The sequence below is a fragment of the Rhea americana genome, unplaced genomic scaffold, assembly GCF_003343005.1.
Source record: "Rhea americana isolate MKP2758 unplaced genomic scaffold, rheAme1 scaffold_180, whole genome shotgun sequence".
NCBI classification, from domain to species: domain Eukaryota; kingdom Metazoa; phylum Chordata; class Aves; order Rheiformes; family Rheidae; genus Rhea; species Rhea americana.
Genome location: NW_028185928.1, coordinates 1,763,017 through 1,775,666, shown reverse-complemented (window position 1 = coordinate 1,775,666; position 12,650 = coordinate 1,763,017). Strand labels below are relative to the sequence as shown.

General features: G+C 37.2%; 1 protein-coding gene across 7 annotated transcripts in view; it reads left to right on the top strand.

The window, feature by feature from the left end:
- AHI1 (Abelson helper integration site 1) overlaps window positions 1-9,245 on the top strand; it is a 98,834-nt gene extending 89,589 nt beyond the window's left edge. For all 7 annotated transcript variants that reach the window (XM_085301889.1, XM_085301886.1, XM_085301888.1 and 4 more), the window contains 2 exons: window positions 3,991-4,073; window positions 8,035-9,245. In XM_085301889.1, coding sequence (XP_085158015.1) covers window positions 3,991-4,073; window positions 8,035-8,263 — 312 coding nt within the window. In that variant the 3' untranslated portion in view covers window positions 8,264-9,245. The remainder of the gene's footprint in view (window positions 1-3,990; window positions 4,074-8,034) is intronic.
- The last annotated feature ends 3,405 nt before the right edge of the window (window positions 9,246-12,650 follow it).

The window sequence follows — 12,650 nt, the reverse complement described above, 5'->3', positions numbered from 1 at the left end:
TGATACACATTGAAATGCTGTGCTTGAATATATAAAAGGCTATGTAATATCCAGGTTTTTTTTAAAAAGCAAGTCATGAGAACCTTTGGTTAGGCAGATTAAGTTAGTGGATACTTTAATCTCTTATCTGTAAAACAGGTGATTTTCTGTGTACAGATACTGAAGTACCTGAAAGTATTTAAAAACTCAATCCATTTTTGACATAAACTGTCAATTTTCTGTAGTGTCACATAGGGTGATTCTACCACAATGTGTTTTGAAAAGGTCTATAATTACAATATCAGTACAATGCAGAGGTTCAATTATCAAGATTATTTTTTAAAGTTATACTACCTCAAAAAGGAAGATGAAAAGGCTAGTTCAGCATTATTCCATCACATAGAATTTTCAGAGAAAGATTTAGTTTTGACTGCTAGCAAAAGGAGTGCATAACTTATGCACTTGTGCATAACCTTGTGCACAAGGTGATGAATACTGAAGAAAGTGTTAATTACTTAGTCATTCCCTTTACAGCACTCCATTGTATTTTGTTACCAGTGGCATTATATTTCCTTCTTTTGTGTTTACTTCTACCATTAAGTCTCAACCTTATTATTGTATTAACAAAGAGTTTGTATRTAAGTGTAGTATTTTTCTAGTCCAGCTACCTTATTTTATTTTAAAATTGTGATCTTTGTCTAAACTAATCCAGTGAACTGTGTTTTTTCAGCAGAATAATTCTAATGACTAGTGTTTGAAAATGGTTGTTGTGAGCAACATGATTGTATGAATTCAGGAAGTCATTGTGAGCTTGATCCTGTTACCTTTAAGTCATCAGTAAAATAGTATTCAGCTAGTAAAATAATAATAGGAAGCAGGACCAAAATAATGAAGTAAGAATTTCATACAACTGCTATCACTGACTAACTTTTGGGTTTTTTTTTATTAATTCCATCCTGAGTTTGAAAAAGTAATTAAACTGTATCTGTTTAAAACTTAAATTTGAAGCTTGGAGATAAGGGTTCCATTTCCAATATAATCTTAATCTGTCTGTGCAAGACAATTATTATCTGTGCCTCACTTGATCCTGAATTAAAATTGGGCACTAATTGTTGACAGCAGAATTTTAAGTTTTATTCATTAGTGTTTATAAAAAGCTTTGAAATCATTGATGGAGGAATTTAGTATCTGAAAACTATTTTAAAATAGCAAAACCAATCCTTAATATAAAAAAAAAAAGGCTGTGGAAAGAATGCTTTGTTTTCTGTCTGTACTAAATATGGAACGGCTATGGTATACCCTGCTTATGAGGCTGCACCAGATGAAATGAACAGTTAGCAAACTAGAAGGTCAAGAACTGTCTGTTGTTTTTTTTTGTTGTTGTTGTTGTTTTCCCCTGTCTCTGTATTTCTTTCAGAAAATTCTTGTTGACTTGGTAGTTACTTCTTTTAGCAGCTATAAGGCAGTTCAAAGCTTCTGAATGGTACTCCATTCTTAATACTGCTGGTTGTTAACAGGATTTTTGGAGACAGTAATGTCAATAACTGACTGTTTCCTGGACCAATGTAGGGTGATACTAGAACATCAAACATCTCATTTACAAGCAGATGAGTATCTCTGTGCATGGCAGAACTGGATAGACCGATCTTTTTAGCACGAGATCTGTTTGAGAAATTCAGAAACAAAAAGTAGTGGGTTTGGCTTCAGACTGGCTGTAAATCTGAAACTCAATTAACAGTCTTAAAACTTGACGAACATTTATGATATTTTCGAAGGCTGAGTTAGTTTCAAGCCCATCCTCTTTCTTTGCTCCCTGAAAAAATCTTATTTTTTGGAAAGTACCAGATCTAATCTCTCTGTTCTCTGGCCTAAGGCTCTAATATCCTGAAAGTGACCATTTCTCCAGCTTTCTAGGATCTTCATAGGAACTGGTCCCCACTCTCACCATACCTGCCTGCATATGACTTCTATTTTTCTTTTGTGTATGCCATGCCAGACAGACACATACAGAATGTAGTAGTCCTGTCAACCTGAAATAGAGGGCCAGGAAAGTTTTTTAATGATAGCATTATGATACTAGCTTCTGAGTATGCTTGCTCCTTTCTGCAGCTTTCCACAGCTTCTCCAGTTTTCACAAAATCTGTAAGGTTGGAAGGGACCTCTGGAGATCATCTAGTCCAACCTCCTGCTCAACCAGGGTCACCTAGAGCACATTAGACAGGGTTGCATCCAGGCAGGCTTTGAATATCTCCAGAGAAGGAGACTCCACAACTTCTCTGGACAACCTGGTCCAGGGCTCTGTCACTCTCACAGGAAAGAAGTTTTTGCTCATGTTCAGGTGGAACTTTCTGTTGTTCAGTTCATGCCTGTTACCTCTTCTCCTGTCACCTGGCACTACTGAAAAGAGTCTGGCTCATCCCCTTGACTCCCTCCCTTCAGATACTTATACACATTGATAAGATCCACTCTCAGAGCTTGCAGAGAAGAACATGGGAGTGCTGGTGGATGACAAGTTGACCATGAGCCAGCAAGGTGCCCTTGTGGCCAGGGAGGCCAATGGTATCCTGGAGTGCATTAGGAAGAGTGTTGCCAGCAGGTCGAGGGAGGTGATCCTGCCCCTCTACTCAGCCCTGGGGAGGCCTCATCTCGAGTCCTGTGTCTAGTTCTGGGCTCTCCAGTACAAGAGGGACATGGAGCTACTGGAGAGAGTCCAGCGTAGGGCTACRAAGATGATCAGAGGGCTGGAGCACCTGCCCTATGAGGAATGGCTGCGAGAGCTGGGCCTCTTCAGCCTGGGGAGGAGAAGACTGAGGGGGGATCTTATCAATGTGTACAAGTACCTGAAGGGAGGGTGTCAAGGGGACGGGGACAAACTCTTTTCAGTTGTCCCGTGTGACAGGACAAGAGGCAATGGGCAGAAATTGAAGCACAGGAAGTTCTGCCTGAACCTCCTGAGGAGGAATTTCTTTCCTGTGAGAGTGACAGGGCACTGGCACAGGTTGCCCAGAGAGGTTGTGGAGTCTCCTTCTCTGGAGATATTCAAAACTCGCCCAGAGGCCGTCTTGTCCAGTGTGCTTTAGGTGACTCTGTTTGAGCAGGAGGTTGGACTAGATGATCTCCAGAGGTCCCTTTTGACCTCAAGCATTCTGTGTGATTCTGTGATTGATTGTGGTGCTCTTTGGGCCTGAAGTTCATGGCTGGATGTGTAGTGTAGGCTGGATTCCAGTGAGCTTTTGAGTGAGACATCAGACCTGCCAATTGTGTCGGCTTCTCTCCTCCCTGAAGATGAAATAATATAGATAGTGAATGCATATGAACAGAGTAGAAGGTAGAGAAAATAGTCTGTCCCTGAAGACAGTAAACTGAGAAAGGTCACCTACCAGTTCGTTATGGGAATTTTTGYGATAAATATCAGACGTGTTAGTATTAGAAGAGGTTTGTATTTATAGAAGGCAAGTTGGATATGAACCCACTAATTACACTGGAAACTAGAGAATTATACGAGACTTCAAAATGCTTTCAATTTTGACATTTTTTTGAGCCTGGATTTGCTGAGTGTTCTGGAATGATTTGAACCACTTTTGAATGAAACTTGCAGGGTTAGATTAGTTGAAAGAAACAGGCAAGTTTCATGTTGCTGCTGTGAAAACTATGCAATAAAGTGCCTTTTTATTACTTTATATTTATTCATTCAGTAGCAGAAATAGCTTAATTTGAGACTGTGTATTTTAAGCTTATTTCAAGCAGATTCATAATCTCTTGTTTTTACCCACACCTGAAAACTGTCTTTTATTTGCAAGTAGTGTTATTTTTTTAAAGCAGGGGTACTGTTTCCTTGTTTTTAACCACATAGGAGTTAACATTTTATGGCTGATAGACATTCTTTTTTCAAACGAGGTGTATTCTCTCCTTATTCAGGAAGCTGGTGGGTTTTAAATGTACATATGTTGGCCCCATTGTCTGTCTGTCTGTCTTTTTACCTTCCTTCTTTTCTTTTTTTTTTCTTTACAGATTTCACCAGTCATCAGTAAGTCAGGAGGAGACCTGAAATTTTTCTCTGAACGTGACATAGATATAGACTCGCCCGCAACACAGTAAGCAAGAAATATTTATAACATTTGCAGTGTTATTCTACAACTGTTCTTAGGAAGCTGTGAGAAATACTGGAGAATTTATTTTGTTTTAGCAAGCAAAACAAGAAATTAGCTTCAGGATAATCATTCAAAGAGAGTGTATGACACAGAAAATGTGAAGGAAATACTGATTCATGTATGTACGTACATACATAAACACGTGCACACAAACACACTTCTCCCCTCAAAGAGTGATGACTACAGTGTACAAGAGAATCAAAAGTATAATTTAGAGATACAAGATTACCCTGTGGCATCCCTTAGCTCTGTATTAACCTTTATTGCTATAACCTGCAAACTACTTTTGTACTTTCTAGAAGTTAATTAATGTGAATTGAAGAAGTTTGTCACATACAGAGAAGAGGAGCGAGTTAGCATCTTTGATTGTGACACTTGTGTTTTTAAAAATTTATGTATTTATTGTGTGAAAGCTGGAGGCAGATAAGATCTCAGCATTTTGAACATAAGCTTCCACTACATCTTTAACTTACTGCAACCATTTATATTTGAAAAAATGCGTGTGAAAATATTTCCTTTGTTTGCCATTACAGGCATCTGTAATCTAAACAAAGCTATTTCACTGATCATTTCCCAAACTGGACCTCTCTTCAGGTAATCTATGCTGATATAGTATAGATGCAGCTAAATATTTAGTTTCAGCTCTAAATCCTAATTTTCTCTCCATAGCTGTAGAAAGATTTGAAAATGAATTGTGAGTGGAAAGTTTAACATGAGTTTGAGAACGAAAAGACTGCAAACTGCACATTGACAGAATTCAGGGTTGGAGTATTCTGATAGGACTTGCATTGAGGAAGGAAATGCCTTCCAGTGGAATTACTGTCACAGTTAATACAGTCTGTCAAAAGACAGGATCCAAAATTTGATATAATTTAACTGTATTAGTAAACTTAACCAAACAATTCTTTTGAGGGACCTTTCCAGGGTGTCCACTAAAGAATGTGGGACCACAGATTTAAAATGTGAAATTAGAAAGAACTTAATCAAATTCAAGTATTTCGAGTGATATGAAATATGAAATACTCATTTTGATGGAAACTAACCTGAGTTACACTAGAGTGTCATGCTGAAGAAGTAAAGGCCAAAAGCCTTTACAGTTGCAAGATGAAAAAAGATACCTGGTATCTACGTCCTCCTCCTGAACAGGAGGGAATGGGAACATGATGGAGATGCTAGTCTAAACATGAAGGTCATGCTTCATGTCACTGCTATACAGTATGGACAAATAGCAGTGTTGCAAAGCCTCATTCTCAAGCTTTCAGAGTACCAAGCCATTTACACCTGATCATAGTGAGGGAGAGTCCAAGGCAATGCCTGATGCAGTGCTGTGCTGTCTGATGCTATACCTTGTCAGAAGATAGCAAATTTGAAATGGAGGAAGATAGGCATGTCAGTACTATGCAGTGCTGTGTTTCTCTTCTATGTTCCAGGACATTCTAGATTTTATTAAGTTTTGCTGCTTTGTTTTTTTCCTGTGGTGGTTTTGTCTGTCTGTAGAGAGGGCTGCTTTCACTTAATTTTTTAAGGTCAGAATGCACACCTGAGTAATGCCGATTTCTGATCTAAAGGTTGAATCTGCAAGTATGTGCTTTTTGAGTTCTTCCGTGATTTAGAACACAATGAAATGGAATCCATTTGTCTTTATAATTATAAAGTTATACACACATAAAGTTGTTTCAGAAGAGACTGCAAGGTTTTGCCTTATTCAGGGAGCTGGAAGAGAACAATTTTCTTGCATTTCTAATGCTCTTAGTTTGAAAGACTGCTCCATGTTTCTGTTTACAAGTTATCTATATAGTACAAATTACATTGTAAAACATTTCAGAAAAATGCCTGCAGATACTTCATTAAATCTCTCACTTTTTGTCTGAAAACTTTTCTTGTTCACTACAATTATCGTGTTTTGAAATATCCTAGAAAACAATGCATTTGCAAATACTAAGATCTTACCTGGAAAAGATTTCTATTTTAGCATCCAACAGTAACATCACATGACTTGATATTCAGTCTGATCTGTACTTAAATACTTACTTCACCTAAGACTTTACATTTTCTTCCTATTTTCTGTGAAAATGCACTCAATATCCGTGTCACATGCTAATTATGCAGTAAATGAATTTTTGAAGACTCAAGTGAGATGTAATTGCCAAGTACATATTTCCACTATGCAGAAGTGAAACTGTTTTAGCACCTGTACAACTCATTATACCTTTCTTCAAGCCTGAAGATAAATGGCTACTATTTTGCCTATTGGAACAGTATTCATTATGGTGGTAACATTTCCTGCAAAAGAAAGCTGAATTACAAGCCCTAATATCATATCCTCCCTTTAGAAGAGTTGATCTACCTTTTCCAGATTTTAAAAGGAATAGAGAAATGTCCATGTGATGGATACTAGGTGAACTAAGGTTTTATCTAAGAAGGCTCGAAGTTTTGATAAGTCACTACCTGTGATATTCAAAATAACAAAAAGATGAGAACTACTTCTCACACTTTGAGATTTTATACTGAAAACCTGCATGCTAGCCTCACCTTTCTGATATTAGTGGTTAGATCAATTTCTCAGTAAAGATGCAATTTCTTCAGGTGTGTTTGCGTGGTACAGTTTTGTTGAGCTATGCTATGTAGAGCTTTCTCTGTAAATTTACAATTGATTATGCAGTAGGCCCAGCTGAATGCTTAGTTTGGTAGATTGGTACTTAAATTGCTATTCTTGATTCTATGCCTCGATTTCCTCAGACAGCAGTACTTCTCAAATGATTCCAGGAATCCTGAAGCAGGGGTCTTAAACTCTAGAACCTTTTCTTTCACGCTGTTCCACTATTACAGCTGCAACAATCTGCGTATTTCAAGAATATACAGTTTACATTAAAAAAGTTTCAAATTATAGGCAGATAGCCATAATTCCATTAGCAACACTGTGTGAACGGCTCTATCTATAAAGTTTTACTACATTTGGACAATATCACCAACAGTAATTGCTGCTTTTGCATCAGCGTTTTGGGGGTAACTGCACATACCTCATTAGTATCTTTAGTGTTGATTGATCCACTTGTTTACATGTGTTTCAGCAGCATTAACATTTCCAATCACAAACTAAGACTAGTTTGTGCTATGGGCAGCACATATTTTGAATGAGGACAGTACCTGTCCTTAAAAGATTAAATTCTAAGTGCTGCTACTTAATCATAGTTAAATAAAGTTACAACTTCTGCCAAGAATTGGAATTCGTGGTAGAAGTGGTGTAAGCTATGTGTTAGCAGCAGCAAGACCAGTCTAATTCCATTTTAAAATGGCACTAACTGGGAAAGATACAGGAGGATATGGGTTGAACTGATGCTTTTGACATTGTATGAAGTTTGATAAGAATGAATTGACACTAAAGTGACTTCTGATTCATAAATGTATCCTACTTCAGGTAAATTAAAATGAGCAGACTAATTTTTTGCACTTTGCCTGCCTGACTTTCTCACAGTAGTTGAATAAATAAACCAGAAATCTCTTTTCACTTGCAAGTATGTTGGTATTTGAGCTTAGGAAATAAAATAAAAGTGCAATGACTTTTATGTGAGGAGGAGGGTTGGTAATTTTTAATTACATCTGCTGATTATTAATCAAGGCTTTAGCTGATTTTTAAGAACATGGGCAGTTCTTTTCAACGCAGCACTAGGACATGCACTGAAAGGCAGACTAATGGATTTGGAATGGTCTTCTGTATTTTGTCCTCGTGTTTTTTCTGGTTTTGTTCTGCAGTGGAACAGTAATTTTTTAGGTGTTTCAGCATTATACTCAAGAGGGACAGACAGGCAATTGTTTTAACACATCAAGTGTGGGTGGAAAAAGCTCTAAACTTGAGTTAACTTTATGTGTTTCTTTTGCTCTTTTTATTTCCACCTTCCTCTAGAGATGCAAAGAAAAAAAAGAAAAGGATACAGAAGAATGAAACAGAAAATCAGCCCAACTTAATGGGTCTTGATACTTCTGTATCATCACTTGCAGCTAATGGTGTTGAAAATGAACCTACAGCCCATGGGATGGAATTGAAGAAGAAGAAAAGAGCAGGGAAAGGCTCAAACTCAAGTGCAAGTGGAAAGACAAATATTGCCTTTGAGCCTGAATGCTATGATGTGTAGTCATAATTTAATTCCAAACAGTGGTGTGACATTCAGTATATACGGAAAGAAGGATTTGAATGCTGCAATTATGATCTTATTTCTAGGATTATCAAGAAATAAAAGAAAAAAAAAGAAAACGAAATACAAAAATGGTGCCAGTTGTGACTTACCAGTGGTGCAAGCCTATTTCAGAATATTTTCCCCTGTCCCCTTGGTTTCCTTGAAATCAACAGAACTTAAATATTCAACTCCTCACTGGACTGGTAAAATCTGAAATGTACTTTGATATTTCCTGAGTACCTCACTGACAAAGGCAATTTGAAGGAATTTAAGATCTGATCAGCCCCCTAGCGTAGGCTAAACAGGCACTTCAGTAGACTTCGGATGAAGCTAGGAAGTGTGAAATTTGCAGATTACTCCATCGTAAACAGAGAATTGAGTTGAAAAGTGTGATCTAAAACAAAACAAGTCTAGCCACAACAGAAGTTACTAAATTAGCAGGTCAAAATTTGTTGTAAATAAAATAGAGCAGTGTTTTGGAATGGTAACATTTGAAAGGAATGCTAACATTACAGTGTACCTGAAAACGTAAGCTTTGTAAAAATATTTTCCTGACATCAAATGTTCCCTTGGACTACATTTTGCATCTTTGAGCAAATTGTTGAGTAACTACCTATGCAACTAATCTGACTTCAGTGGGGCTCCTCATGCTTGCCAGTTGAAGTAAGTATTGTAAAGTCTAGCCATTTGTGTTTTCAGATGAAGTTTTTATGCATATAATAAATGTGCATTACAGTTCTGTCAGACTTTCTGGCTGCTTTGGCAGCAGTATTGCCAAATACATTCTCTTTTGTCTGAATGAAATATTTTGYATCAAACTATGTTGTTTGTTTTACTTTTTTGTGTAGCCCTTATTCACTTGTATGTGTCATTAATCTGTTTTCAGTCAAGTGGTATGTGGTGAACTTTTATTAATGATTTCACTCATTATCTGCAGCTCTGAATAATTTACATTTTATATTAAATGAAACATTTTATATCAGTTAGTGTTGGTATTTTTTCTGGCTGATAATGTCCAGTTTATTTTTACTCTGCTAGGAAATTCTTCCTCCTCCCCCTCTGAAGCAATAAATAACATAAAATTAGAAAGCCCTTATTTAGTAGACAGAGCACTTGATTCCATTAAAAAAAGAAGTGAGAATAACAATGTTGAGCACTGATGTGTGAAATGCACCCAGATGCAGAGGACTAGTTGCTATATATTGTAATATCTTCCCTGCACATGGTTTAAAGCCAGAAAAATCTGTGAACATGTTTCTTTTGAGTAAAACACGGTAGAAAATACTCTTTTTTTGGCCCCATTGGTAATTGTTCCTTCCTAGCAATCCTAGTTCTGCTCTGCCCAGTGCTTGTATATGCCCTAAATGGAACTTACACATATGTGCTGCCACATTCTTGTTTGTCTCTCTAGTTCTATGTGGTGTAAAATTGTATTAGTCTTGGGACTGCTTAATGGCAGCAAGGCTCCTAGCTTATCTCTCAGCTTTTGAAATATATTCTAACACATAATTCTACGTGATTTACAGATTTATAAGAGGGAAAAATCTCAACATCTTACGTTTTTTTAAAATGTCCTGGGTCACATTTAAATTAAGGGCAGAGCATGACATCAAGCTCCACGCCAGGGAGAGCTGAGCAGTAGCCAAGATCTGGAAGCTCATTGGGAAGCATTGTAAAATGTTAATTTGGCATTGTGGATGCTGAAGACAGAAATAACACTTGAGATAAACACCACAGAGAGATGGTAGTTCTAATCAAAGGCACAGCACCTCCTTTCATGCCTGCGAACTAGGGCTCCAATTATGTTCACTGCTCTGAAGCTGAATAGAGCGGCTTTGCCACACTTTCCAAATTGAGAGGAGAGGGAGCAGTAGTGTCTTCCAAGGCACAGTTCCAAATAACAATTAAGCAGAAGAAATCAGATAAGAGCCTAGACATGAAAATGCATGGAATTGAAAACAAACTTTTCATAATGCTTTTGTTGTAATTGTAGTATCTTTTGTTTTCATAATTTTTTCTCCCTAGCTCCTGGTTGGTTAGATTCTTCTATTGCTTTCTACTGTTTCTCTGCAGTAGTAGAGCTTTCTGCATTTATTTAACAGAAACTGGGGAAAGAGAAAGATTTGTATTTAAAGAACAACATTTCTGAGTGATTTTTCAATATTACAACATCCAGACTAAAATTTCTTCTAATCAAATTATTATTGGGCATAATGTTTACCTTTGATTTAGAAATATGGCTAACATTCATTTTAAGGCAAATAATTTGTTTTTCACTTCGGTGTTAGTGGATTGTGACTATGCATACCTACATTCATTCCTCAGGCATTGCTGTTGGGATTTTAAACATACAAGAAAAAATGAAACTTTTAAACAGTTTGGAATAGAGTGATTGTTTAAAAATTAATTTTTACTTAACTTTATATGATGCATCTTGTTTCTGTTTGAATATTAATGCAAAGGGATTTTTAAAATCACTTTAAAATGTACATTGCCTACACCTCTTCAAAATTGTCCAAGTGTTTGAAGGAGTTAAATTTAAATTTAATAAATTAATTCCAAAAAGATTCAGATTACCTACTGAAAAAAGAAATCCTTCTTTTATGTAGTTAAAGGAGAACTACATTAAGTATCCTAAAGCATGAGTGCACCGCAAAGTTGCTCCCTAAGTCATAATTTGAAATCCCAGAGTTAAAAACACCTGTTCAAGGAATTTTTACAGGTTAAAGTCAACGCTGTTCACTAATAATACTGTTTCAGTGCTGGAACAAAGCAGGTAAAAATCTGTATGAAGAAAAGGTAAAATACTAGACATTTTTAAGTGCCTTATAGTAGCAAGGTACTAGGTCTGTCACTATTATGGGTTTTGGTGGGGTGGGAAGATAGTGTGGTTGCAGCATGCAGCTCCTTCTATTACATATTTGTCATTTGCCAGAGTCATCATAAAAAGTGCACAAATTAACAAAATCAAAACAGAAAAAAGGGGTGGCACATTTTTCCCTTGTGTTTCCTCATAATCATCAGATTGCATTGAGTTTTTTTTCCTCAGAATAATTTAAGGGACAGACATCCTAATACACAAGTAGTGTGTTCGTAGCATCACTTAATTCAGAAGGCAATAGGGGATGGATCACAGTCAAACAAGGGCTAATGAGAACACAGAGGAACATGACAACTGAAAGTCTCTGTTGACTAGTGAACTAAATCTGCCGGCTGGACCCGATTGTCTGAGGGAGAATTGAACGTCAGGATCATTTAGGGTTAACAATGGCCCATTGCAAGCAAAAGCAGACAGCTATGAAAAATAGCCGGCATGGTAGCCACTCTGCAGGCACCGCGGATACAAACTTGATAATGAGGCACTTCATTCACCACATCCTTCTGCTCTAATTACTAAGGTGAATAGGAAATACTTCATTTAAGGCGGGAACAGACTAAAGCAAAAACACTTGTTTGGTAAACACAAAGAGTGCTGGGGGTTTCTAATGATCTTTTACTAGCACGTATGAAATTAGTATGTATGCACTACAGCTTGTTTTATGAATGTGAAAATGGGGAGAAAAAGTATTTTCTGAGTAGTAAAAGAAGACTGGAAAGATTCATGTACATATCTGTAGTGTTTTTTTCCTTAGCTTTCTGTCCAATGGCTCTCCGAAGTGTTGTGGAGAAATTAATTTATGGATATGCACCTGCACCTGTAAAAACATACTGTATCAATTCAAGAGGGTTTATTGCTTGAAGTATAAAATGTCTGCATTTGGAGCAAAACTGCTGCACGTAAGGAATAGAAACGAGAGGAGGTCTGAGAGAGGGAAGGGAAATAAGCAACTTGAGAGAACTACTGTCTGGGGGAGACTTGCAAGAATGTGGCAATTAGAAATTGGAACTTAAGAACAAGGAACAGAAGATAGTGGGAAGGCGTGTTATAGCAGAGCTTTGGTGGCTTCAGTCATGTTTTTGGACTTTAGAAATTAGATATTTAACCACTTCACCTTTTAATACATTAAGTTTTGTGCCATTTATAGGAGCCTTTTGGATGAACTCTTAGAACCTATGAGGAAGATTCTCTCGTATCTCTCCAGCAATTCATAACTTTGCACTTTCCTAATCCTGACCTCCAGTGCAGAAAGGTCCTTATACATCTTATACAGCTTGTAGCACTGCCTGGGATTGCTGTTCTGGTTCTGGCAGAGGTTTTCAGAGGATGCCTTCATGGATGTCTGCTGCAATATGTGCTCCTGTGTAGACTCATGCAGCTCCAGCCTCTTCATCTGGTATAAAGTAGCTAGAGCAGAGATAAGGATTTCAAACCAAGCTTCTAGTGGCTGCTGTTTTGAGCATTAAA